This window comes from Microcaecilia unicolor, chromosome 6 (genome assembly GCF_901765095.1).
Source record: "Microcaecilia unicolor chromosome 6, aMicUni1.1, whole genome shotgun sequence".
NCBI classification, from domain to species: Eukaryota; Metazoa; Chordata; class Amphibia; order Gymnophiona; family Siphonopidae; genus Microcaecilia; species Microcaecilia unicolor.
The window spans coordinates 40,325,137-40,352,781 of NC_044036.1; the positions used below are offsets into that span (position 1 = coordinate 40,325,137).

Genomic DNA, 27,645 nt, shown 5'->3' on the forward strand with positions numbered 1-27,645 from the left:
CTCTCCCTTAGAGATTCTTTTTACTTGTCCCAAGCTTGCTTGAATTCAGATACAGTCTTTGGGCCTGATATTCAGATCATGGGAGGGAGTCCAGCTAACTTCCACGATCAGCAGTCAGCCCAGATATTCAGTGTCAGGCTGTTTCCGGTGACCAGCATTGAATATCCGAGTGCTTTTTGACCGGTTTAAATTTAACCAACCAAGCCACTATTCAGTGCTGTCTGGTTAAGTTTAAGCCAGCCAAAGGTAAGTCTGCTATTTCAGCAGCCTAATTTTACTGCCAAACTTAGCCAGCAATGCACTGAATATTAGCAGATAGCTGGTTATATCGCACAAATCGGTTATCCTATAAATGCTAACCGGATAACTGGTTTAGTGCCATTTAACCGGCCAGGAGCCATTCCTGGCTGGTTAAATGGTTTTATATATCGGGGGGGGGGGGGGGGGGGTTCGTCTCTACCACCTATAATTCACCACCCTTTCGGTAAAGTATTTCCTCAGGTTACGCTGTTAAGGGAAAAGTGCCTATGACAATATAGCAGGAAGCATGTCTGGATCAGTAGAGATCATACTTTCTTTTAACTACATGTAAAGAATATGTTAACCATTAGCAGAATCAGTTCTATCCAAAGTAAAGGGGAAAGGGAAATGGGACTTGATATACCGCCTTTCTGTGGTATTTTGCAACTGCATTCAAAGCGGTTTAAATATATACAGGAACTTATTTTGTACCTGGGGCAATGGAGGGTTAAGTGACTTGCCCACAGTCACAAGGAGCTGCAGTGGGCATCAAACCCAGTTCCCCAGAATCAAAGTCCGCTGCACTAACCACTAGGCTACTCCTCCATCATACAGATTATTTACTTAGCTAACTATCCCCTTACTTGCCTGTTTACTCTGAGATAAATGATAAAGTGGAAGCCCAAAACACAGGAATGAGAACGTAGCTGCTTTTCCCTGAAGGTAAATCAGTCAGTGAGACTTTTTTTCCCTCATCTACTCACCAACACGCAAGATCTCAACAACCAGAAAAAAACTGTTTCCAGTTCTTGCCTTTTATAATAAACTTTGATTATGGACCTCAATATGAAGATCTGCCCCTGTTCCTTTGTGTGTCCTGAGGCCTGTGATAATGAAGACGTGGCACTAAACAGTCCAAGGTGAGTTCTAGGGAAATTCCAGGGAGAAATGTTTATTCTGACATCTTGTCAGCCTACTATTTGTTACTTCCAATGGGTTCACCTTTCAGCCCCTTCTCTGATGAGCTTATCTCGATTGACGTGATCTCCCTTCAAGGAGAATGTCATGCTGACCAGACATCTTTGAACATATCTACCCAAATGTAAACATTGGCCTCTGTTCTTCCTGGACAGCTGAGCCTTCCTAGGTCCAACTCAAATAACATGACTTCAGAATAACAAAAGAGCATAAGTGTTGCCATATTGGGACTTACCAAAGGTCCATCAAGCCCAGTATCCTGTTTCCAACAGTGTCCAATCCAGGTCACAAGAACCTGGCAAGATCCCAAAAGAGTACAATACATTTTATGCTGCTTGTCATAGAAATAAGCAGTGGATTTTCCCGAAATACATCTCACTGTGGGAGGAAAAAAAATCCTTGGGGAGAAATTCAGACAATATATTTCTAGGCATTTAAACTAGAAGGCGGGGGTGGCATATGGAGGCAGTTCACTTCAAGTGGTCACCCCCAGCTAAAGCTACTAAGATGCGTCAGTAGAAAAGAGAACAAAGAAAACAACAATCTTAGCAAATCACTTGTTACCAACACAGCAGGAAGTGAGACTAAACAAGAAACTAAACAGAAGATAAAAATTCCACTGAAATGTAGATGGAAAGCGATGACCACAAATGCTCGCAGTCTAAGCAATAAAGTTCATGACCTTCAAGCCCTGATGTTGGAGGCAGACTTAGACGTTGTTGCAATCACGGAGACATGGCTCAATGGTTCCCATGAATGGGATGCAAACATACCAGGCTATAATCTGTTTAGGAAGGATAGAGATGGTCATAAGGGTGGAGGAGTATCTCTGCATGTGAGAAATGATATCGCAGTGACTGAAATGACAGGGACCTGGGGAAAGGAAGAAGTGATATGGATCACCTTAAAAAGAGATGATAGAACCTCTGTCCACGTGGGTGTTGTCTACAGACCTCCGACACAATTGGAAGAACTAGATAAAGATCTGATTGCAGATATTCAAAAGTTGGGAAAGAAGAGAGAGGTGCTGTTGCTGGGAGATTTCAATCTGCCGGATGTAGATTGGAAGGTTCCATCTGCAGAATCGGAAAGAAGTAGAGAGATCGGGGATGCTTTTCAAAGTGCTCTGCTCAGACAAATGGTGACGGAACCCACGAGGGAGGGAGCGACGCTGGATCTGGTGCTTACAAATGTGGATAGTGTGTCAGATGTCAGAGTGGGTGCCCACCTGGGCAGCAGTGACCATCAAACAGTTTGGTTTGATATGACAGCTGAAGTGGAGGGCGGCCACTCAAAACTGAAAGTCCTGGATTTCAAGCATGCTGACTTTAGTAAAATGGGGGAATACCTGAGGAAGGAGCTGATGGGCTGGAAGGACGTATGAGAAGTGGAAGGACAGTGGTCCAGGCTGAAAGAAGCTATAAATAGAGCCACAAACCTTTATGTAAGGAGAGTAAATAAAAGCAAGAGAAAAAGGAAACCGATATGGTTCTCCAAGCAAGTGGCTGAGAAAATAGAGACTAAAGAGTTGGCATTCCTGAAATACAGAAAAACTCAAGAAGAGGAACACGGAGAGGAATACCGGATGAAACTGAAAGAAGCCAAGAGAGAGATACGTCTGGCGAAAGCGCAAGCGGAAGAACAAGTGGCTAGAAATGTAAGGAGGGGTGACAAAAATTTCTTCAGGTATGTTAGTGAAAGGAGGAAGACTAAAAAGGGAATTGTGAGACTGAAAGATGCTGCGAACCGCTATGTAGATAATGATGAAGAAAAAGCAAATTTGCTACATAGATACTTTTGTTCTGTTTTCACAGAAGAAAATCGTGGAGAAGGACTGCGATTGACTGGCAAAAGTACATATGAGAATGGAGTGGATATAGCACCGTTCACGGAAGAGAGTGTGTATGAACAACTTGAAAATCTAAAGGTGAACAAAGCCGTGGGACTGGACGGGATCCACCCCAGGATATTGAGGGAGCTCGAAGAGGTTCTGGTGGGTCCTCTTAAAGATTTGTTTAATAAATCCTTGGAGACGGGAGAGGTTCCGTGGGAGTGAAGAACAGCGGATGTGGTCCCCCTTCACAAATTGGTGGTAGGAAAGAAGCCAGTAAGCCGCACTTGGGTTATTGGAAAAGTAATGGAAGCGATGCTGAAGGAAAGGATAGTGAATTTCCAGGAAGCCAATAAGTTGCAAGATCCAAGACAACATGGTTTTACCAAAGGTAAATCGTGCCAAACGAATCTCATTGAATTCTTTGACTGGGTGACCGGAGAAGTGAACCATGGACATGCTATAGACACAGTTCCCCACAGGAGGCTCTTGAATAAACATGACAGGCTGAAGGTAGGACCCGACATGATGAACTGGATTATGAACTGGTTGACGGACAGACGCTAGAGGGTGGTGGTTAATGGAATTTGCTCGGATGAGGGAAAGGTGAGTAGTGGAGTGCCTCAGGGATCGGTGCTAGGGCGATTCTGTTCAATATATTTGAGTGACATTGCCGAAGAGTTAGAAGGTAAAGTTTGCCTTTTTGCGGATGATACTAAGATTTGCAACAGAGTGGACACCCGGGAGGGAGTGGAAAACATGAAAAGGGATCTGCAGAAGCTAGAAGAATGGTCTAAGGTTTGGCAATTAAATTCAATGCGAAGAAATGCAAAGTGATGCACTTAGGGAGTAGAAACCCACGAGAGACTTATGTGTTAGGCGGTGAGAGTCTGATAGGTACTGAGGGGGAGAGGGATCTTGGGGTGATAGTATCCGAGGATCTGAATGTGACGAAACAGTGTGACAAGGCGGTGGCCATAGCTAGAAAGTTGCTAGGCTGTATAGAGAGAGGTGTGACCAGCAGAAGAAAAGGAGATGTTGATGCCCCTGTATAAGTCGTTGGTGAGGCCCCACCTAGAGTATTGTGTTCAGTTTTGGAGGCCGTATGTTCAGTTTTGGAGGCCGTATCTTGCTAAGGATGTAAAAAGAATTGAAGCAGTGCAAAGAAAAGCTACAAAAATGGTATGGGATTTGCGTTACAAGACGTAAGAGGAGAGACTTGCTGACCTGAACATGTATACCCTGGAGGAAAGGAGAAACAGGGGTGATATGATACAGATGTTCAAATATTTGAAAGGTATTAATCCGCCAACAAACCTTTTCCGTAGATGGGAAGGCGGTAGATCTAGAGGACATGAAATGAGATTGAAGGGGGCAGACTCAAGAAAAATGTCAGGAAGTATTTTTTCACAGAGTGGTGGATACTTGGAATGCCCTCCCACGGGAGGTGGTGGAGATGAAAACGGTAACAAAATTCAAAAATGCGTGGGATAAACATAAAGGAATCCTGTTCAGAAGAAATGGATCCTCAGAAGCTTAGCGGAGATTGGGTGGCAGAGCCGGTGGTTGGAGGCGAGTCTAGTGGTTGGGAGGCGGGGCTAGTGCTGGGCACACTTCTACGGTCTGTGCCCTGAAAATGGCGGATACAAATCAAAGTCAGGTACACACATAAAGTAGCACATATGGGTTTATCTTGTTGGGCAGACTGGATGGACCGTACAGGTCTTTCTCTGCCGTCATCTACTATGTTACTATCCTGCTTATTTTCGAAAGAGATCGCCGGCCATCTTCCGACACAAATCGGTATAATGGAAACCCGATTTTGGCCGGCTCCAACTACTTTCAGTCGCAGAGCCGGCCAAAGTTAAAGGGGGCGTTTCGGAAGGGTATGGAAGGCGTGATGGGGGCGTGTTTATGAGATGGCCGACTTTGGCCGATAATGGAAAAAAGAAGGCTGACTCTGACGAGCATTTGGTTGGCTTCACTTGGTCCATTTAGTTTTAGGACCAAGCCTCAAAAAAGTGTCCCAATTGACCAGATGACCACCGGAGGGAATCGGGGATCACCTCCCCTTACTCCCCCAGTGGTCACCAACCCCCTCCCACCCCAAAAAAAAATTAAAAAAAACTTTTTTTGCCAGCCTCTATGCCAGCCTGAAATGTCATACCCAGCTCCATGACAACAGTATGCAGGTCCCTACTGCAGTGCACTTCAGGCCGGCGGACCCAGGCCCATCCCCCCCCTACCTGTTACACTTGTGCTGGTAAATGTGAGCCCTTCAAAACCCACCCAAAATCCACTGTACCCAGATGTAGGTGCCCCCTTCACCCGTAAGGGCTGTGGTAGTGGTGTACAGTTGTGGGGAGTGGGTTTGGGGGGAGGTTTGGTGGCTCAGCACCCAAGGTAAGGGAGCTATGCACCTGGGAGCAATTTGTGAAGTCCACTGCAGTGCCCCCTAGGGTGCCCGGTTGGTGTCCTGGCATGTGAGGGGGACCAGTGCACTACGAATGCTGGCTTCTCCCACGACCAAATGCCTTGGATTTGGTCGTTTTTGAGATGGGCGTCCTCGGTTTCCATTATCACGGAAAACCGGGGACAACCATCTCAACATTTAGGTCGACCATCTCTAAGGTCGAACTAAATGTTGAGATTTGGGCGTCCTGACTGTATTATCTAAATGAAAGATGAACACCCATTTTCTTTCGATAATATGGGTTTCCCCACCCCTTCACGGAGCCGTCCGAGGACGGCCTCAGGAAAACTTGGGCGCTCCGTTCAATTATGCCCCTCTTTGTGTGTTCAGCAAATTTAATTACCTCAGTAGTTATTCCCATTTCTAGATCATTTATAAATATGTAAATGAGCAGCGGTCCCAGCACATACCCCTGCAGAACCCCACTATCAACCCTTCTCCTTTGAGAAAACTGACCATTTAACCCTACTCTCTGTTTTCTATCCTTTGCCCAGTTTAATCCACAATAGTACACTACCTCCTATCCCATGATTCTCCAATTTCCTCTGGAGTCTTTCATGAAGTACTTTGTCAAATGCCTTTTGAAAATCCAGATACACAATATTGACCGGCTCACCTTTATCCACATGTTTGTTCACCCCTTCAAGATTTGATAAGTTGTAATAAGAGATGGTAAGTGTTTTATGGGTTTATAGGTTGGGGCATACTAGCAATGGGATGGCGTCTGGAAAGATTCGGGGAGAGCAGTGGGACTGATATTCATTCACTAAATCTTGTATTTGGTTGTTGGGAAAAATACAACAGAACAAGATATATTTTATTGGGGGTTGGTTATTGTAATGCAAACACTGTAGAACTTGTTGTTTACAGTTTCATTGAATAGAAATAAAATTCTTTTTAAAAAGTATGCGCAGGGAAAGAGCATGCCTGCCTTCTTTTATGTAGTCTGGGTGTAGGTTTTCCAGGGGGTGGAATTTAACATAAGAACATAAGAGTACCCATACTCAGTCAGGCCAATATTCCATCTAGCCCTGTATCCTTTTTTCCAAACAGTGGCCAAGCCAGGTCACAAGTACCTGACAGAAACCTAAATCGTGGCAACATTCCATACTACAAATCCCAGGGCAACTCAATAGCAGACTATAGACTTTTCCTCCAAGAATTTGTCCAAACCTTTTTTAAACCCAGATACGCTAACCACTGTTACCATATCTTCCGGCAAAGAGTTCCAGAGCTTAACTATTTGTTGAGAGAAAAAATACTTCCTCCTGTTTGTTTTAAAAGTATTTCCATGGAACTTCCTCAAGTTTCCCCTACTCTCTGAACTTTTGGAACAAGTAAAAAAATCAATTTACTTCTACTCATTCTACACCACTCAAGATTTTGTAGAGTTCAATCATTATCTCTCATCATCCATCTCTTTTCCAAGCTGAAGAGCCCTAATCTCTTTAGCCTTTCCTCATTTGAGAGGCGTTCCATCCCCTTTATCATTTTGGTTGCTCTTCTTTGAACCTTTTCTAATTCCGCTGTATCTTTTTTAGAGACATGGCAACCAGAACTGAATGCAATACTCAAGGTGCTGATACACCATGGAGCAATACAAAGGCATTATAGTATTTTCAGACTTATTCACCATCCCTTTCCTAATAATTACTAGCATCCTGTTTGCTTTATTGGCTCCTGAATTTAGAAGGAGTTGCTAAGTTTGCATGTATTTTACAAAATATGCCTCTATATATGTAGAATAGATGCACAGATTACACCTTTTCAGAGAAAGATAAATGTCTAAATCATTGTTTGTGCTCTACTGGGACAGATTCTAGGATCGTATTTTATAAAGGCACAAGCTTTCTGTTTAAAAAAAAATCGCATTCTTAATAACAGAGTGTAAATAAAGGTCACATTTGCCACACAACTATGGTGAGAAATTGGGTTGCATTTTGATCCTGCTGGCAGGAGCTGGTATTTGAATGTCAGTGTGCTGGTTTGGTTTAAATAAAATGTACTGTATAGAAAATAAAAGGGGGAAATCAGTCTGCCTGGTAAATCTTAAGATGTTTTTGAAGGCTGTAATGCTTCTTTTCTTCAGTTGGTGAGTGGATTTAATTTCAGCACATTGCCCTGAGCTACGAAGACTACAGTCAGTCAGTGTCACCAGCCTGGCTGGCTTGCTTAGTAGCACATCCTTCTGTTTCCTCCAGCATCCATACTCTCAAGGCCTGAGAGGATAGCAGAAAACATGCCGTGCAACGAACCATAAGGGTCATCAGCACAGTGATCCAAACAGCAATGTGCTACCAAGTTCTTACAAAGAGCTCTCACTGTTACCAAGATTTATTAAAGGGTTTTTACCAGTGCTGCTTTACACATTATTCTCATAAAATAATTTTAACAAGGGACTCTCCAAGAGCCCCAGTCAACACATCACTAGGTTCAAGACTTATGAGCCACTTTAACTGTTTCACAACAGCTTTTTTAAATTCAGTTTTAGAACACTCCAGAGTGGAAAATGCTGCACTATACCAAGGATCCAAATAAATTGCAGTTAAAAAGAAATGGTTTTCAAGGGTGGCAATGTGGAAGAACGGAAAGAAATCTCGGTGAACCTGAAAGACTTACTGAGTCAAATCGACAAATTAAAGAGTAGTAAATCACCTGGACCAGATGGCATGCACCCTAAGTTACTGAAAGAATTCAAACATAAAATTGCTGATCTGCCGTTAGTGATCTGTAAACCTGTTGTTAAAATCATCCGTAGTACCTGAAGATTGGAGGGTGGCCAATGTAACACCAATTTTTTAAATAGGTTCCAGGGGTAATTCTGGAAATTACAGACTGGTAAGCCTGACATGAGTACCAGGCAAAATAGTGGAAACCATTATAAAGAATAAAATTACAGAACATATAACTAAACATGGTTTAATGGGACAAAGCCAGCATGGATTCACCTAAAGGAAGTCTTGCCTCACCAATTTGCTTCATTTCTTTGAAGGCGTGAATAAACAGGTCGATAAAAGTAAGCCAGTTGATGCAATGTATCTAGATTTTCAGAGAACATTTGACAGAGTCCCTCATGAGAGACTCCTGAGAAAATTAAAGAGTCATGGGATAGGAGACAATGTCCTTTTGTGGACTAGAAATTGTTTATTGGACAGAAAACAGAGGGTAGGGTTAAATGGCTATTTTTCTCAATGGAGGAAGGTAAATAATGGAGTGCCGTAGGGATCTATACTAGGACAAGTGCTATTTAACATGTTTATAAATGATCTGGAAATTGGAATGACAAGTGAGGTGATTAACTTTGCAGATGACACAAAAATATTCAAGTTGTTAAAATACATGTGGATTGTGAAAAAATTGCAGGAAGACCTTAGGAAATTGGAAGACTGGGCATCAAAAAGGCAGATGAAATATAATGTACTCAGTTGCAAAGTAATGTATATTGGGAAGAATAATCTGAATCATAGTTACCTGATGCTAGGGTCCACCTTAGGAGTCAGCACCCAAGAAAAAGTTGTAGATGTCATTGTAGACAATACGCTGAAATCTTCTGCCCAGTGTGCGGTGGCAGCAGCCAAAAAAGCAAACAGGGTGCTAGGAATTTTTAGGAAAAGGATGGTAAATAAGACTAAAACTACTATAATGCTTCTGTATCACTCCATGGTGCAACCTTACCTTGAGTATTGTGTTCTGTTCTGGTCACAGTATCTCAAAAAAGATGTAGCAGAATTAGAGAAGGTTCAAAGAAGAGCGACCAAAATGATAGAAAGAATGGAACTTCTCTCATATGAAGAAATGCTAAAGAGGTTAGGGCTCTTCAGCATGGAAAAGAGATGGCCGAGTGGAGATATGATAGAGGTCTATAAAACACTGAGTGGTGTAGAATGAGTAGAAGTGAATCGATTTTTTACTCTTTCAAAAAGTACAAAGACTAGGAGACACTCGAGGAAGTTTAAAACAAATGGGAGGAAATATTTTTTCATTCAACAAATAGTTAAGCTCTGGAACTCATTGCCTGTGGATGTGTTAACAGTAGTTAGCATATATGAATTTTAAAAAGGTTTCGACAAGTTCCTGGAGGAAAAGTCCATTGTCTTCTATTGAGATAGTCATGGAGAAGCCACTGCTTGCCCTGGGATTTGTAATATGGAATGTTGCTACTATTTGGGTTTCTGTAAGGTTCTTGTGACCTGAATTGGCAACTGTTGGAAACAGGATACTGGGCTAGATGGACCTTTATTCTGACCCAGTTTGGCTATTCTTATGTTCTTATTGGCAACCTAAAATCACCTTCTCAGTCTCAATCTGTCAACTTAACTGCACAGATTCTCATTTTCTTAAGCTTTTTGGTTCTTCCCAAATGATAGTTGTGTGGGATAGACTCAAAGAGGCTGATATTCAGACCGTGGGAGGGAACCCGGTTAACTCCCGCGGTTGGCAGTCAGCCTGGATATTCAATTCTGGGCCATTTCCGGTAAGCAGCATTGAAGATCCAGTTTATTTTTAGTTGGTTTAAAATTAACCGGCTAAGTTGATATTCAAAGATAGTCGGTTATCTTTAAACCAGCTAAAGGTATACCAGCTACTTAAGCGGGCCAGCTACTTAAGCGGCTTACAATAGCTGAATATGAAAATAATATGTGGGGATAGCCAGCTGTATCGAGTGATATTGCTGGTTATCTCCCAGGCGCTAACTGGGAATATTCAGTGGTTACATGGTTTTGAATATTGGAGAAAAGGATCCATAAGTTGAAAGCGTGTAGCATCAAAACAAAATTTAACACATCAACAGCTCTGAGTTCATTTATGATGGGCAGGAGTGGTGCGTAGACGGCAACTCCAGCAGTGGAGAAGTGAGGCCAATGCCAGAAAGACTTCTGACAATGCATTTGCTTCTTTAGTTCATTGTAAGCCGATTAGAGGGTGCTTTGTGCGGTATAAGGCGGGGTATAAATTATCTAAATAAATAAATATATAGCAAGACAGATCTGAATGGGCTGAAGTGGGCTTCGACATCAGCTCTAATAGTTGGAAAGTATGGCCAGTGCCAGGCAGACTTTTACAGTCTAATGCCCAAAAACGGCAAGGACAGATCAGGATTAAGTATGCATATTTTGTACCACCTTCATATCAAATGCTATATATGCAAGTACTGTATATCTCAGTGGGGGAGGGGGAAACGTAAGGTAGAATTTAGGGCTCTGTTTACTAAGGTGTGTTAGTGTTTATAGGGATATTGTAGGCACGTACTTGGTTAGAACGCATTAAAAACGCCTATAACATTGCTTAGTAATCAGGGCCCTTAGTGAGTAAAATGTTTTTGGTAATATTATTGTATTGTTGGTTCAATGATAAATTAATAATGAATGTGACTGTTTGGTAGATTGGATGGACGTGGAGGGGCATAATCGAAAGGGGCGCCCAAGTTTTCCTGAGGACGTCCTCGCAGGACGTCCTAGCGAAGGGGCGGGAAACCCGTATTATCGAAACAAGATGGGCGTCCATCTTTCATTTCAATAATGCAGTCGGGGACACCCAAATCACGAAATTTAGGTCGACCTTAGAGATGTTCGTCCTTAGAGATGGTCGTCCCCAATTTTCAGCGATAATGGAAACCAAGGACGCCCATCTCAGAAATGACCAAATGCAAGTCCTTTGGTCGTGGAAGGAGCCAGCATTCGTAGTGCACTGGTCCCCCTGACATGCCAGGACACCAACCGGGCACCCTAGGGGGCACTGCAGTGGACTTCACAAATTGCTCCCAGGTGCATAGCTCCCTTACCTTGGGTGCTGAGCCCCCCCCCCCCCAAAACCGACTCCCCACAACTCTACACCACTACCATAGCCCTAAGGGGTGAAGGGGGGCACCTACATGTGGGTACAGTGGGTTTCAGGTGGGTTTTGAAGGGCTCACATTTACCACCACAAGTGTAACAGGTAGGGGGGGCCTGGGTCCGCCTGCCTGAAGTGCACTGCACCCACTAAAACTGCTCCAGGGACCTGCATACTGCTGTCATGGAGCTGGGTATGACATTTGAGGCTGGCATAGAGGTGGCAAAAATATTTTAAAAGTTTTTTTTTTTTTTTTTTTTAGGATGGGAGGGGGTTGGTGACCACTGGGGGAATAAGGGGAGGTCATCCCTGATTCTCTCCGGTAGTCATCTGGTCAGTTCAGGCACCTTTTTGAGGTTTGGTCGTAAGAAAAAATGGACCAAGTAAAGTCGGCCAAGTGCTCGTGAGGGACACCCTTCTATTTTTCCACTATTGGTCGAAGACGCCCATGTGTTAGGCACGCCCCAGTCCCGCATTCGCTACACTTCCAACACGCCCCCGTGAACTTTGGTTATCCCCGCAACGGAAAGCAGTTGAAGATGCCCAAAATTGGCTTTCGATTATGCCAATTTGGGCGACCCTGGGAGAAGGACGCCCATCTCCCGATTTGTGTCAAAATATGGGCGCCCTTCTCATTCAAAAATAAGCCTGATAGTGACATAATAGATGACGGCAGGTATAGAACTGCATGGTCCATCCAGTCTACCCAGTAGTATAATGGAGTTTTCCAAAATGTGTATGCTTTTTTAAAAAGCTTTCAAAATCAGAAGGCTATGTAACCAATACAGTGTTATCATAATATTTGGATTTATTCCCTGAGAAATTCCATTAGTGAACAAGTTTCCTCAGGCTTATACTAGGGCGAGGCTCCATCCTTTCAAACGTAAACATCTCATATTTTTTTACCAAAGTTCTGTGGTTAACCCTAATTTTCTGAGTTATGGATTTCCACCAAAGACCTGATTTACTTCCCTGTCAATTAACTTGTAGTTATAACTTGATGATATTGATTTTTATTTAGAGTAACGTGCTCTTTCTGTTTTCTTTACAATAAATCATTCATTCAATATCAGTTCCTATGGGGGGAAAATAGCAAAGTCCCTTTGCAAAGTCAATATTTGTTGAGTGTTAATATTGATCTTTTTCCTTTTGTTTTCTCTTTCTTGACTCAACCTTTTCTAGTTTTCATTCAACAGCAAATAATAGCTACAAATATATAGAGCATAAGCTGGAAACTGCTAGGACACATTAAAAATGGGCACCTGGAGACCTCTGTGTGCAAAAAAAATTATGATGACCATATACCGTAACTACCACTGGAAAAACTGAACTCATTGTTCTCTTGAGAAGCATTTTTGTTTCAAATAACAACTCCGGGTTTGTTGGGCTCTGAAGTGCTTTAAATCGTAAACTGCGAGACGGTGACATTTTTGTTCTATATTAAAATTTAAAACCACTGCCTTCAAGAAACATATATTATTTTTCAAATTCAGTTCAGGAGTTTATAACCCTCATGCAATTTAATTTGCTTTTCTAATCTATTCAAACATAATAGTAAGTGTACAAAACATCAGGTTTTCTGTGCAGGAGCCATTTTTCACTTCACAGCCAAATAGAGTGTAAACAAATGGCTAGCGAATGCTGGAAATGATTAACCGAGTATATTCCATTAGTCCATTAGAGGATCTGGGTTCCTGTTGTATAGCGGGCTGCTTCTTCTCTGTTATGCCAGGAAATGGAAGGGCTGTAGATGTAGCTCTCATCATTTATAGAACAGCCAAACACCGTTCTTAAGGGCACAGTGACTGAAGCATTGACAGTTGCTCTGAAAAGATACTGCATTTAGCACTGTTGGTGGTGGGAGATGATGGCAGTACTGGAGGTCATTCACATTGAGAGCTTGGGGGAAAAGAACATGTGGCAAGGCCTCACAGGGCAAGATAAGCAAGAGAAAAAATGATTCACTACATCCAGCCAATGGTTACACTCCAGCGACATCCTGCTTTGCAAAAAAAAAAAAAAAACAGTAAAATCCTTACCCACTTTTATTGAAAGGCAGTTGCTTGAAACATCATCATATTTTTGTTCATCAAAAAGAGCAGGTATCTGCTATAAATGTGCACAACAATAACTGATCAGAGTTAAGTAATCATAGCTAACAGACTATTGGATTTTTATCGCAGTGTTGTAAGATTGCCATATGTCTGTGTAATTTTTAGCTGATGCTTTTGCAAAATAGTATGATAACTTAGTGTGCATAGCACCATCTCCTGTACTGTATATGCATAGCAATCCATGATTTAATTTATATCTACAGCACACGTAAGACATCACAAAAAAATTGTCTTTAATATGCAACTAAATAACAGCCAAAAAATTAATTGGAGTAGATATAATAGTATGGTTTATGAATGTTTTAAAGATTCAGGTTTTTAAGAAAACAAACCTCCCTTCCCACCAATAAATAGGAACCTTTTTTTTTTTTACCAGCTATCTCTTCCTACAGCTTGTACTTTCAACCCAGTTACAACCATTGGATTTGGTTTGGCACCATATGCATTCTTTTGCAACTTCCCAGTGATTTTTCTACTATCTTACAACCCCTCTTAATATATTTATTGTAGTCATTGCAGTGACAGTCATGGGCTAGAGGCTATGGCAGGGTCCTTCCTGAACTCTCTGATCATGGGTCTTAATCCAACCACTAGATGGCAAACTTAAGCAATGGCCATGGCTGGATCCCTTACCTCCCCACCACCACCACCACTTAGAGATTGTGAGAGTTGTCCCCACAGCATCCTTTGCTCTAGCCAAGACCTGACTTTAAGACTGAACTAAGGACCTTCTGCACTGAGCCACTGGGCTGGCCCAGAACCATTTTAACTATTTAATAACTGTTATCACAAATTAAATATTTTTCCCTGGTCATTAGTGTTCTTCATCTTATGTTTGTAATTTCCTTTTCACCTTCCTGAGGCAGCTAATTTTTTCGCAAAACAAGGTGCTCTTGTAGAAGATAATGATAGCGCGAGAAAGCAGATTATATTCACAATGACGCTGGATGTGAAGATAGACATTTACCAGCGGAGGCAGAGCAATGGCCATTGTCTACAGTCAGCAGGACCAAACACTGCCATGTAATACGGACACAATAACCCATGATTTGAAAAGATAAGTCAAAGGGCATTTTGGACAAGGGGTCGTGGTTATTGAATACAGGCTTGCTTTAGATTAGTTAACATAATTAGATTACATCTTTTTTAGAAATAGTTTTGGGCACTTTTTCTCACAATAGTCGGAGTTAGTTGTTCAGTCAGGTTTTTTTGAGAAACAAATGATTTTTCTCCATACATGGAGTTTTTTTACATTGGTTTGTTTTTTACCCATGAACAAAAATATTGGGACCAGCGATGTTTTCAAACTTGTGTGTTTTTACCAGTTTCTCCATAATGCCATGTTTCATCCCATTCTGTTAGATTTTCGGAGAGGTATTTTGCCCACAGAGAGAAATTCTAAACCCCTTTTCTATAATTCTTTCCACCTTCTGTTGGGTTGTAAAGAATAAAGATGGTACGGTATGAATAGATGCAGATATGAAGTGGAGGAGTAGCCTACAGGTTAGAGCACCAGTCTTGACATCCAGAGGTGGACGATTCAAATCCCACCGCTGCTCCTTGTGATGTTGGACAAGTCACTTAACCCTCCATTGCCTCAGGTACAAAATTAGATTGTGAGCCCTCCAGGGACAGGGAAATACACAGTGAACACAAATATAACTCACTTAATCTACTACTGAATATGTTGTAAGAAAAAATCTAAACAAATATTTTTAGACTAGAGAGGATGATAGTGCTTCCCTTTTTGTTGTTGCATCAGTGTTCTGGTAATAATTTGGTGTTGTTTGTTTGTTCTCTTGGTTTGTGTTTGTAGGAATGGCAATGCGCACAGTCAAAAGGATGCTTTTTCTTGGAAGAAAACAATGAAATAATTACACATCGTTACAGATTGCACATTCCTCAGAAATCAACAGTGCATTTAACTATTAAACCTCTGAACCTCAGCCAAATAGAAGGTATATTTGTTTATATGCAAATAAACTGGGTATTCAATCCAGTGAGGAACAAGGGTAAATTTATTAGAATCATCAGGGTCTGGGGGAGATCTTTAGGGGTAAAGGTGCACAGGTACCTGGGCTTCTCTAGTCCGTAGAACTAAAAAGGGCATAAAACACTTTCTCCAATAGAGACTTTGTCCAAATATCATTTACTACCATGGAAAATTGTCATGCCACTTACTTAGATATTTGGCCATTTGCTTGGTTCATTAATTTTGTAGAATAAAGATTCCTGTTCCTTGTGCTGAGAGGATTTATTCTTTGAGAAAGCTTCTTTCCCAGACCTTCACCAGCTAGGTTTCTCTGCTTTTTTTTTTTTTTTTTGCTTTTTTTAAATCTAAGATAGGAACAGAAAAAAATGGAAAAGGAAAAAAATAAAAAAAGCGTTTTCTCATTCCTTGTGACAACTCCAAAGCCATGAATGCCTAGTCATTAAGAAATATTAATAGAAAAGGATTCAAATATTTCTGAAAATGTTATGCACAAGATACATACAAGGTTTAACTGTGCTGTTCTATAGTTTTGTTAGGGCGTCTTTTACTAAGGTGCGCGCTAAAATTGTGGATGCTAAACGTTAGAGGCGCCCATAGGAATGCATTGGCGTCTCTAACGTTTAGCGCGCCCACAATTTTAGCATGCGCCAAATACGTGAATGCGCCTTAGTAAAAGACCCTCTTAGTGTCTTAGATGGCCATTTTTTTTCATTACTTTAACTTCTTTAAATAAAAACCAGGGAAACCATCACAGTGGATTTCAGTGGATACTGCTTTATATGTTCTAAAGGAGGATGACTATGAAGAGGATTTACAGCTCGTGTGCTTCACAGAACTAAGAAACAAAGAGGTTTGATATTTAATGTTTTGCATCTCTTACAGCAAGATGGAAAATACTACATTTTGCAGATTAAAAAAACCAATTAGACTAAAATCTTGTTTGCAGGATGGCCTTTGCACATATGGTTGAAAGATGTCATCAGTCCTGCAGTCACTATATTCTTGATACACCATGGGGTTTTCTTAGTTCTTTATCTACAAAAAAACCTTTAATGAATTGGACTCTAGGTTAGCCTAAGGTTAGTGAATCCTTCATATCACTGTCTTGAGTGAATTCCTCCAAAAAGGCGGTAAATAAATCCTAATAAATAAATAGTAGATTTCCTGTTCATGGCATAGCCATGGATAACATGATTTAACAAAGAGTGTTGTGAAGGTGCCCAGCAATGCACCTGATGAGGAGCAAAAACGTCTCTCATAATCCATGGTGTCATGTCCACAGGGGCAGAGTGACCATTCGACTGACTGACCATTTGGCAACCAGGCAGTGCCCGAGGGGCCAGAAGCTCTAGGGGGCCCAGAGGCCATCCCCCCACCACTGCCGCACACAACAGCCCCCCCCCCCAATCCTCAGTGAGCCTTCCTCGGGCCTACCTTGAAGGGCTCTGATGGTCTAGTATCCTCTGCGGGGCAGGAAAGAACAACACTCTTTCCGGCCTGCTGCCGTGTTTTAAAAATGTCTGGCGAGACTCCCTGCAGCAGTCTCGCGAGACTGTTGAAACCCGCAAGACTACCATGGGAGGTCTCAGCACCCATTTTGAAAACACGGCAATGCCGGGGCAGAATAGCAGTAGTGAGCAGGAAAGAATGGGATTCTTTCCTGCCCCCTGAAGAAGCCACTAGACCACTAGGGCCCTTCAAGGTAGAACTGGAAAGGGCATACTGAGGCACAAGGAGTGGCCTAATGGTTTGTTCAGTGGGCTTTGATCCTGGCTACCTGGGTTCATTTCCCACTGCAGCTCCTTGTGATCTTGGGCAAGTGACTTAACTCTCCATTGCCCCAGTACAAAAACTAGGAACAGAGAAAGTACCTTCATATAATGTTTACAGCGCTGCGTACATCTATTAGTGCTATAGAAATGATTAGTAGTAGTAATACTGTATTGTGTGGGAGGGGGGCAGTGGTAGGGAGAGGGCTGTAGAGTGTGGGAGGGGTTATGGCCCCAGTGGCCCACCACATTCTACTGCCTACGGACTAATTTCTTTTGTTTGTTATCTGAAACATAGACATTTGGATGGAAAGGTGAAATGGGGTCTGGTGTTTATTGGTTAATCCCATTCACATCTGGGTGTAGACTGAGAAAGAAAAGAAAGCCGGTTACTGCAGAAGCCAAACTGGTTTACAGAGATGAAAGTAAAGACTTGGTACTCACTAAGGAATTTAGGTGAGTTGTATGTAGTTATTTATGCTCAGAAATTTAGAGACCCTTTTACTGTATGCTAAGGGCATTTCTACTGCTGGGTTAAAATGGTCGATTTTCTGAATTTTTCAATAATGGCCATGCGCTAATGTTCACATGGGTGTGTGAAAAGAAATGCACAAGGAGTGGGAAATAGACCACACAACCCAGAAACAAACGAGGAGACTTCAATCACTAGTAGAACGTTTATTGGTGGAAGGAACTGGGTGATGTCACGGTGCCAAATTGCTGCCTGAACTGAAAGCTCCAGCACCCTCCTATCTTTAAAGGCTTTATTCGCCCTCTTCCATATAAATTTTGCCCTTATGTGCAGCAGAGGCGAAGGTAAGACTCGGAGCTACCTTGAGTAAGAGTGCGTCGCAATCCCTTAAAGACCCAGAGCACCATGCAGCGAAGCAAACTAGCAAAGGCCTGTGGCGCCACGTGTCCCCGGCTCCTCTCTCGCACTCGGATTTGGCGGCATCTCAGTCGGAGTTGCGCCCTGTTGCTGCGACACAAGAGATACCGAGAGAGCTAGCTAAATCTCTCCAAACTATAAGAGAGGAGATTAAATGCTCTAAGAATGAAATACTTGAAAAGATAGAGATTTTAAGCACTGACCTGAAGGAGTTGGGTGGTCGCATGGAGGACCTAGAGGGACGAGTGGAGGAGCAAGCTGTGCAATTCACTGATCTAGCCTCGAAGGTGGATTTGCTTTCTTCGCAATACATGAAGGTATGAAGGTTGGGGGGGGGGGGTTGTAGTTTGTAGCAGGGGGGGAGGATGCTTGTGGTGGGGTGGGGGGGTGGTTTGGGTAGGCTGGTTGGGTGCTGTGATATCTTTTCCTTTCTGATTTTTTTGTAGTTTGTAGCAGGGGGGAGGATGCTTGTGGTGGGTGGGGGGGTGGTTTGGGTAGGCTGGTTGGGTGCTGTGATATCTTTTCCTTTCTGATTTTTACCAATCCTGGTCTCCCTTGAGGCCATAGTTTGGTGTGTGATGGGAGGAGGGGTTAGGTGGGGTGGGCGTTGATGGGGGGGTCTGACATAGAGTGTGAGTGGTGGGTGGGCTGCTTGGAAGTGGAAAGAGTGTCAGTGTGGAGTTGTGTAAAAGCGGTTGGGTAGGGGGTGTGGGGGGGTGTTGGAAAGGTGGGTTTTTTTTCTTTTCTCTCTTCTCCTTCCAACATGTTCAGGTCTGCTTGGTTTCCATGTTGTTCCAAAGTTAACAAGCTTGTATTTTGAAGTTTAAATGAGTGTTGATCTAAAGTTCTTGACATACAATGTCAAGGATGTGAACTCTCCTCAAAAGCATCAAAAGCTATTTAAGGAATTGCTGTTCCATAAACCTCATGTTGTATTTCTACAGGAGACTTATTTAAAGAGGGAACATGAAAAATATTTGACTCATCATCAATACCCACATGTCTATTGCGCTTCTACTGCTAATGCATCGAAGAAACGGGGGGTTGCAATCTTGCTTCACTCTTCCTTGCAGGTTCAGGTGTTGCAAACCAGGCATGACCCTGCTGGTAGATTTTTGCTTTTACATGTATTATTAAATAATTTAGCTTTTACCCTGGTCGCTGTTTATGCGCCCAACGAATCTCAGAGGGAATTTTTTGTCAGGCTTGGCAAAGTTGTCCAATCTGATCCCTATGGTAAACTGGTATTAGGAGGTGACTTTAACGCATCTTTTGACCCAGCCTTGGATAGGTCTGGTGCAGTGTCAGGAATTGATGTTAAAAAGTCTAAAGCGTGGGCTGACCTAGCCCGTGCTTTAGCCATGTGCGATGAGTGGCGACCACATCATCCAAAGGAACGGACTATTCCTTTTATTCTCATTCTCATAATTCTTACTCCTGTATTGACCATTTGCCATTTGATCTCTTTGATTCAGGGGGGTTGTCTCTCAGGTATTGGCCCCATTACTATTTCGGATCACTCTCCGACCTGGGTTTAGCTCATTGGAAGTCTCCTCGGGTTTCTTCTTTGGTAAAATGGTTAAATAGGGTGGGAAAATGTGGGATATAAATGCTATAAATAAATAAATAAGCTGTGGTACATTTGTGAAATGGAAAGACTTTGGGCCATACGTCGCAAAACTCTGTCCAAGTGGGAAGCTATTTGGGAACCCTTTGTGTCACATTGTTCGTGTTGAGAGTCTGTGGTTGGAAGGTAGGGGGGGGAGATGGGGGGAGGGCTGGGGTTTTCTTTTCTTTTGGGGGTGGGAGAGGTATCATGTAAAATCTTGTTACAAATCTTAGGAGTACTTTGTAAGCGAACTCTAGCTTTCAGAGAAAAATACATACATTTTTTTTTCTGCTGTTCATTTGAAATTGCACGGTTGAAATTGAAAAAACTTCTTCAGGTATATTAGTGAAAGGAGAAAGACTAAAAACGGAATTGTGAGACTAAAAGATACAACAAAACGCTATGTAGAAAATGATGAAGAAAAAGCCAATTTGCTAAATAGATACTTTTGCTCTGTTTTCACAGAAGAAAATCCTGGAGAAGGACCGCTAGGGACTGGCAAAAGTACACCTGAGAATGGAGCGGATAGAGCACCGTTCACGGAAGAGAGTGTTTATCAACAACTTGGAAAGCTAAAGGTGGACAAAGCCATGGGTCCGGACGGGATCCACCCCAGGATATTGAGGGAGCTCAGAAAGGTTCTGGCGGGTCCTCTTAAAGATTTGTTTAATAAATCCTTGGAGACGGGAGAGGTTCCGAGGGACTGGAGAACGGCGGAGGTGGTCCCTCTTCACAAAAGTGGTGATAGGGAAGAGGCTGGAAACTACAGGCCGGTAAGCCTCACTTCGGTTATTGGTAAAGTAATGGAAGCGATGCTGAAGGAAAGGATAGTGAATTTCCTGGAAGCAAATAAGTTGCAAGATCCGAGACAACATGGTTTCACCAAAGGGAAATCGTGCCAAACGAATCTCATTGAATTCTTTGACTGGGTGACGGGAGAATTAAATCAAGGACGTGCTATGGACGTAATCTATTTAGATTTCAGCAAAGCTTTCGACACGGTTCCCCACAGGAGGCTCTTGAATAAACTAGATGGGCTGAAGATAGGACCCGAAGTGGTGAACTGGATTAGGAACTGGTTGATGGGCAGACGCCAGAGGGTGGTGGTAAATGGAGTTTGCTCGGAGGACGGAAAGGTGAGTAGTGGAGTACCTCAGGGATCGGTGCTGGGGCCGATTCTGTTCAATATATTTGTGAGTGACATTGCCGAAGGGTTACGAGGTAAAGTTTGCCTTTTTGCGGATGACACCAAGATTTGCAACAGAGTGGACACCCCGGAGGGAGTGGAAAACATGAAAAAAGATCTGAAGAAGCTAGAAGAATGGTCTAACGTTTGTCAATTAAAATTCAATGTGAAGAAATGCAAAGTGATGCACTTAGGGAGTAGAAATCCAAGGGAGACGTATGTGTTAGGCGGGGAGAGTCTGATTGGCACAGATGGGGAGAGGGATCTTGGGGTGATAGTATCCGAGGACCTGAAGGCGACGAAACAGTGTGACAAGGCGGTGGCCGTAGCTAGAAGATTGCTAGGCTGTATAGGGAGAGGTGTGACCAGCAGAAGAAGGGAGGTTTTAATGCCCCTGTATAAGACGTTGGTGAGGCCCCACCTGGAGTACTGTGTTCAGTTTTGGAGGCCGTACCTTGCGAAGGATGTCCAAAAAATGGAAGCGGTGCAAAGAAAAGCTACGAGGATGGTATGGGATTTGTGTTCCAAAACGTATGAAGAGAGACTTGCTGACCTGAACATGTATACCCTGGAGGAAAGGAGGAACAGGGGTGATATGATACAGACGTTCAAATATTTGAAAGGTATTAATCCGCAAACAAATCTTTTCCGGAGATGGGAAGGCGGTAGAACGAGAGGACATGAAATGAGATTGAAGGGGGGCAGACTCAGAAAAGATGTCAGGAAGTATTTTTTCACGGAGAGGGTGGTGGATGCTTGGAATGCCCTCCCGCGGGAGGTGGTGGCGATGAAAACAGTAACGGAACTCAAACATGCATGGGATGTGCATAAAGGAATCCTGTGCAGAAGGAATGGATCCTCAGAAGCTTAGCTACAATTGAGTGGCAGAGCAGGTGGGGGGAAGAGGGGTTGGTGGTTGGGAGGCGAGGATAGGGGAGGGCAGACTTTTATACGGTCTGTGCCCTGAGAAAGACAGATACAAATCAAGGTAAGGTATACACATGAGTTTATCTTGGGCAGACTGGATGGACCGTGCAGGTCTTTTTCTGCCGTCATCTACTATGTTACTATGTTATATCTGCATTGTATTTGCCTATGTTGATGGCTGTGACTTATTTGCCTCTGTAATGTTTCTCAAAACCTAATAAAGACTAATACAAATTTTAAAAAAAAAAAGAAAGTTTATTGGTGAACACTCGACACAGTACCATGTTTTAGCCACTGGCCTGCCTCAGGACTCTAAATGAAAAACAATAAAATATGCATAAGATGTTAAAAAAACATAAATAATAATAATTAAAAATAAATATAAAAAAATAAAATAAAAAGAACAATATGTAAACAACCAAAGTGAACACAAGACTGATCTTATTATGAATTATATAAAATCATCAGATGGTCAATTAACGTTGATACAGGAAGATGGTAAAATATGGTCTAAAAGGGAACAAATATATCTGCTGAATAACATATATAAATTATGCGATTGAAGTCTTCTCGTTTGTTTCTTGGTCGCCTGGTCTATTTCCCACTCCTTGTGCATTTCTGTTATTTCGTCGTGGGATCTCAGCATTCCTCCACCTTGGCGGATCTTCACATGATCGTGTGGCCATTAGCACGTGAGCCCCTACCGCCACCTATTTTGAGGCGGTAGGGACTTGCGTGCTAAAACTGTACTACTTATTGCACAGCAATGTAGCTGCGCTGATTAGCACAGAACATGCCACTCATCACCCCCAGTCCATACCCCCTGCGCCAAAAAATAAAATATATTTTTTGCGCATGGGCAGCGTGCGCACATGGGAAAATTACCACGGGACACCTCAATGTGCCCTGCAGTATGCCATTTTTTCCTGCAGTATGCACACATTAGTGCTTACTGCAGCTTTGTAAAAGGGCCCCTTAAGACATTAATGTTTTTTTTCAAATAAATGTATATTAATTGAAGCACTTTGTGTAAGCATAAAAAATACAGGGCTGTACTGACTGGATGGATTTGAAGTCATTGAATACTTCCTTTTTTTGTACTTTAGAGCAGTTTTATCAGACATATTTGATATAATTGATCTAGATGGAAATGGTCTCCTAAGCCTTGAAGAGTACAATTTTTTTGAGCTGAGAACTAGTGGTGAGAAGTGTGATGATGACGCCTGGGCTGTTTGCAAAGGTATTTATTTTTTAATTTATTAAAAAACATATAATCTTTTTTAAATGTCACCGCATCTCAGTATAGCACAGAATTTCTTTAAGGCGTTCATTTTTATTTTGTATTCAGCATTAGACCACCTTGAAAGCGTGCTAACCTGCACTAAATTAACACCATTCACATCAGGGGCGTAGCCACGGGCGGGCCCACCCAATTTGGGGTCAGGCCCGCCCAGCAGCAGTGTTCCTGCACAGCGATTCCGGTCAAAGGCTCGGTTCGCAGCAATTCCAACACGCTGCCTGCCGCTCAACAATCTCCTTGCAGCTACTAAGCACTAACCCGGAAGCCTCTCCTCTGCCGCATCTTGACTGGGCAGAAACCGGAAGTTGTGGCAGAGGAGAGGCTTCCGAGTTAGCACTTAGAAGCTGCAAGGAGATTGTTGAGCAGCAGGCAGCATGTGGGAATCGCTGCAAGCCGAGCCTGCGACCAGAATCGCTGCGAGGTACAGGAACACTGCTGCTGGGTGGGCCTGCAAGGAGGGTGAGGGAAGATGGGGTGAAAGTTGCTGCACAGGGGAAGGGATGATGGGGAAAAGATGTTGCACGGGGGAGGGAAGGCGGGGGACAGCAGCTGCACAGGGAGGAGGGAAGATGGAAAGATGAGGCATGGTGGGTGGGGGAGATGCTGCACGGGGAAGAAGGGGGTGGAGGGGTGAGGAAGGGAGAAGTCTTGGCTGCATATGAGGTGGAGGGGAGGGAGACATGCTGCATAGAGAGGGGATAGGTGGTGAGAGGGGGAGAAATGTTGAACATAGGGGTGGAGAGGAGGGAGAAATGGTGGGCGGTTTGGAGGGCTCACATTTACCACCACAAGTGTAACAGGTAGGGGGGGTGGGCCTGCGTCCGCCAGCCTGAAGTGCCCTGCACCCACTAAAACTGCTCCAGGGACCTGCTGTCATTGAGCTGGGTATGATATTTTAGGCTAGCATAGAGGCTGGCAAAAAATATTTTTTTAAAAAACTTTTGAGGGTGGGAGGGGGTTAGTGACCACTGGGGGAGTAAGTGGTCATCTGGTCAGTTTGGGCACCTTTCCGTGGCTTGATCGTAAGAAAAAAAGGACCAAGTAAAGTCGTCCAAGTGCTCATCAGGGATTCCCTTTTTTTTTCCATTATGGGTCAAGGACGCCCATGTGTTAAGCATGCCCAAGACCCCCCTTCGCTACGCTTCCGACACGCCCCCAGGAACTTTGGTCATCCCCATGACAGAAAGCAGTTGGGGATGCCAAAAATCGGCTTTCGATTATGCCGATTTGGGCGACCCTGGGAGAAAGACTCCCATCTCCCAATTTGTGTCGAAAGATGGGCGTCCTCTTTGAAAATAAGCCTGATAGTAACAGTAAATTCTGAGTGGAGTAAAACGGGTAAAAGTGAATCGATTTTTCACCCTTTCAAGAAGTACAGAGACCAAGTTGACACTCAATGAAATTACATGGAAATACTTTTAAAACAAATAGAAGGAAATATTTTTCACTCAAAGAATAGTTAAGCTCTGAATTTCATTTCCAGAGGATGTGGTAACAGTAGCTAGCATATCTGGGTTTAAAAAAGGTTTGGACAAATTCGTTGAGGAAAAGTCCATAGTCTGTTATTGAGATGGACATGGGGGAAGCTACTGCTTGCCCCAGGAATGGTAGCATGGAATGTTGCTACTATTTGGATTTCTGCCAGGTACTTGTGACCTGGATTGGCCACTGTTGGAAGCAGGATACTGAGCTAGATGGACCATTGGCGTGACCCAGTATGGCTATTCTTATGTTCTTATGTAAATGACAGCAGATAAAAACCTGAACGGTCCATCTAGTCTGCCCAACAGACACACTCATTCAAAGACTTATCCTCCATCGTCTGCCCTTGTAACCGTCTTTGATACCTCTATCACCCCTGTAATGCACTTTTGGTTTTTAGGCATTATTCTGGATTCAACTTTGACATTTTTACCTCAGATTTCGCACCTGACTAAACTTAGTTTTTTTGTCTTCTGCCAACTACGGGCTATACGTCACTATTTTAATCACAATACCTTTCATTCATTGATTCTCTCTCTGTTTATGACATGACTATTGGAACATCATCTATGCTGGCTTTCCCCATTCTTCATTAAAGAAACTTTATTCATTACTGAATACAGATGTTTGTCTTATTTGTCACGGTCATCATAGTGACCACATTACTCCACTTTTGAAAGCCCATTATTGGCTGCCGGTTAATCAATGGATCACTCATAAAGTAGCAACTCTCACATCTAAAGCATTTCGGATAGGTACTCCTAATTATTTAACTTGCCTCGCCATTCTGAACTCACTGTTTAGACTTGTGTGATCATTGAACGACTACCGTTTGGTTCTTCCCTGTCCTGGGTCTGCTCAACTTGAAACTGCTAGACGATCTGCTTTCTTTTGTTGCACCTTTTGTTTGGAATGGGCTCCCCTTATTACTTTGTAGTAATTCTTCTTTCAAAAAGTTTTAAAAGCAAATTGAAAGCTTGTTTTTTTACCCAGGCCTAGGAGGATGGTATTCTAAGGTCGTAATTGCAGTCCAGCTCTCCTCCTTGTACGCTGTTTGACCCTTATTCCCTTGCCCTTTTTCCTTCTATTTCTATTTGCCTGGTGTGCTTTCATGTTGATATTGTAGTTCCTTTCTTTTTTCTTTTATTGTTTTTATATTTTAGTATGTACACCGCTCTGCTCTGCTTGTCAGAACAGTATAGTAAGTTCAATAAAACTATAAACTCATTATCAATTCATGATATAAAATACTTGGTTATAGTCTTTGGCATTTATGAGACATAGACCGTCGAAGTCCACCTGACAGTGTCCATAGGTTACAACTACTGGAGCTGACGTCAAAACCTACTCCAACCTATCTGAATCCACCTTGTCATTTGCGGGACACAGACATTAATTAACATTAATGTAGGACAGGCAGGTTTGTTCAAAGTACTTAAGTAAAAGTAAAATTAAATGTATATTTTAATTAATTAAAAGTAGAAAGTACAGTGATGAACACATTAAAACATTTACTTAAGTAAAAGTAAAAAAGTTATTGCCTATTTTAATACTTTTTGAGTAAAAAATAAAAGTACCACAACTACAATGGCTTCAACTATTGTTAATGTTTTTATCCCAACAACTTTATTGCTCTACAATTCAGTCCACTAAGTTTTTGAAATTGACTGCCACTCATGCAAGTATGCTTGTGAGCCATTAATTCAGCACAGCTAAAAAGATTCAACAACTGCACTAGCAGGAAGTGAATTGTTCAGTTTAATAAATAGTTCCTTCAAATCAGGCCAGGTTGCAGTATTACTGATGTCTGACTGGGTCTGCAGGTTATGATCAAGGGAATCTCTGAAACACTTGACTTCCATATAGCAACAAATACTTCATCATCATTATTGTCATTATCATCAGCATTTAGAAGTAGTGCTGTCTAATTAATCATAAACCACTACTAAATGGACTTGGGAAACATCCACAATTCCAGGAATAACATGTATAGAATGTTTGTACGTTTGGGAAGCTTGCCAGGTGCCCTTGGCCTGGATTGGCCACTGTCGTGGACCGGATGCTGGGCTCGATAGACCCTTGGTCTTTTCCCAGTGTAGCATTACTTATGTACTTATGTACTTCATCATTATCGTCATTATCATCTTCATGCTGTTCAGCTACAAAGAAGGCTTTCTCAGAGTTACATAGTAACATAGTAGATGACGGCAGAAAAAGACCTGCACGGTCCATCCAGTCTGCCCAACAAGACAACTCATGTGTGCTACTTTTGTGTATACCCTACTTTGATTTGTACCTGTGCTCTTCAGGGCACAGACCGTATAAGTCTGCCCAGCACTAGCCCCGCCTCCCAACCACCGGTTCTGGCATAGACCGTATAAGTCTGCCCAGCACTATCCCCGCCTCCCACCACCGGCTCTGGCACAGACCGTATAAGTCTGGCCAGAGCTATCCCTGCCTCCCAACCTCCAGTCCCGCTTCCACAGACCGTATAAGTCTGCCCCGCACTATCCCCGCCTCCCACTACCGGCTCTGCTATCCAATCTCGGTTAAGCTCCTGAGGATCCTTTCCTTCTGAACAGGATTCCTTTATGTTTATCCCACGCATGTTTGAATTCCGTTACCGTTTTCCTCTTCACCACCTCCCGCGGGAGGGCATTCCAAGCATCCACCACTCTCTCCGTGAAGAAATACTTCCTGACATTTTTCTTGAGTCTGCCCCCCTTCAATCTCATTTTATGTCCTCTCGTTCTACCGCCTTCGTATCTCCGGAAAAAGTTCGTTTGCGGATTAATACCTTTCGTTGTTCTAACAATTTTTCATCTGATGGTAAACTCTGTTTGAATATTTTTGAGAATTGATGCAAGAACGTCAAATGTGTGGGAACCCTTCAGTCTTAATGCCAGACAACCAGACTTCCTCTCTAAAGACTGTCTATCAATCCAGTGGACAGTTACCCCAATGTAAAATTTCCCATGGATGATGAGCAGTCTGTTTTGATAAAGACATATGTCTGCTCACC

The 27,645-nt window shown here is 42.7% G+C and overlaps 1 protein-coding gene across 3 annotated transcripts in view; it reads left to right on the top strand.

Moving 5' to 3' along the window:
• Window positions 1-27,645, top strand: part of EFCAB7 (EF-hand calcium binding domain 7) — an 85,240-nt gene that overhangs the window by 35,188 nt on the left and 22,407 nt on the right. For all 3 annotated transcript variants that reach the window (XM_030207006.1, XM_030207008.1, XM_030207007.1), the window contains exons 7-10: window positions 15,285-15,426; window positions 16,202-16,311; window positions 17,529-17,686; window positions 22,948-23,081. In XM_030207006.1, the coding sequence (XP_030062866.1) occupies window positions 15,285-15,426; window positions 16,202-16,311; window positions 17,529-17,686; window positions 22,948-23,081 (544 nt within the window). The remainder of the gene's footprint in view (window positions 1-15,284; window positions 15,427-16,201; window positions 16,312-17,528; window positions 17,687-22,947; window positions 23,082-27,645) is intronic.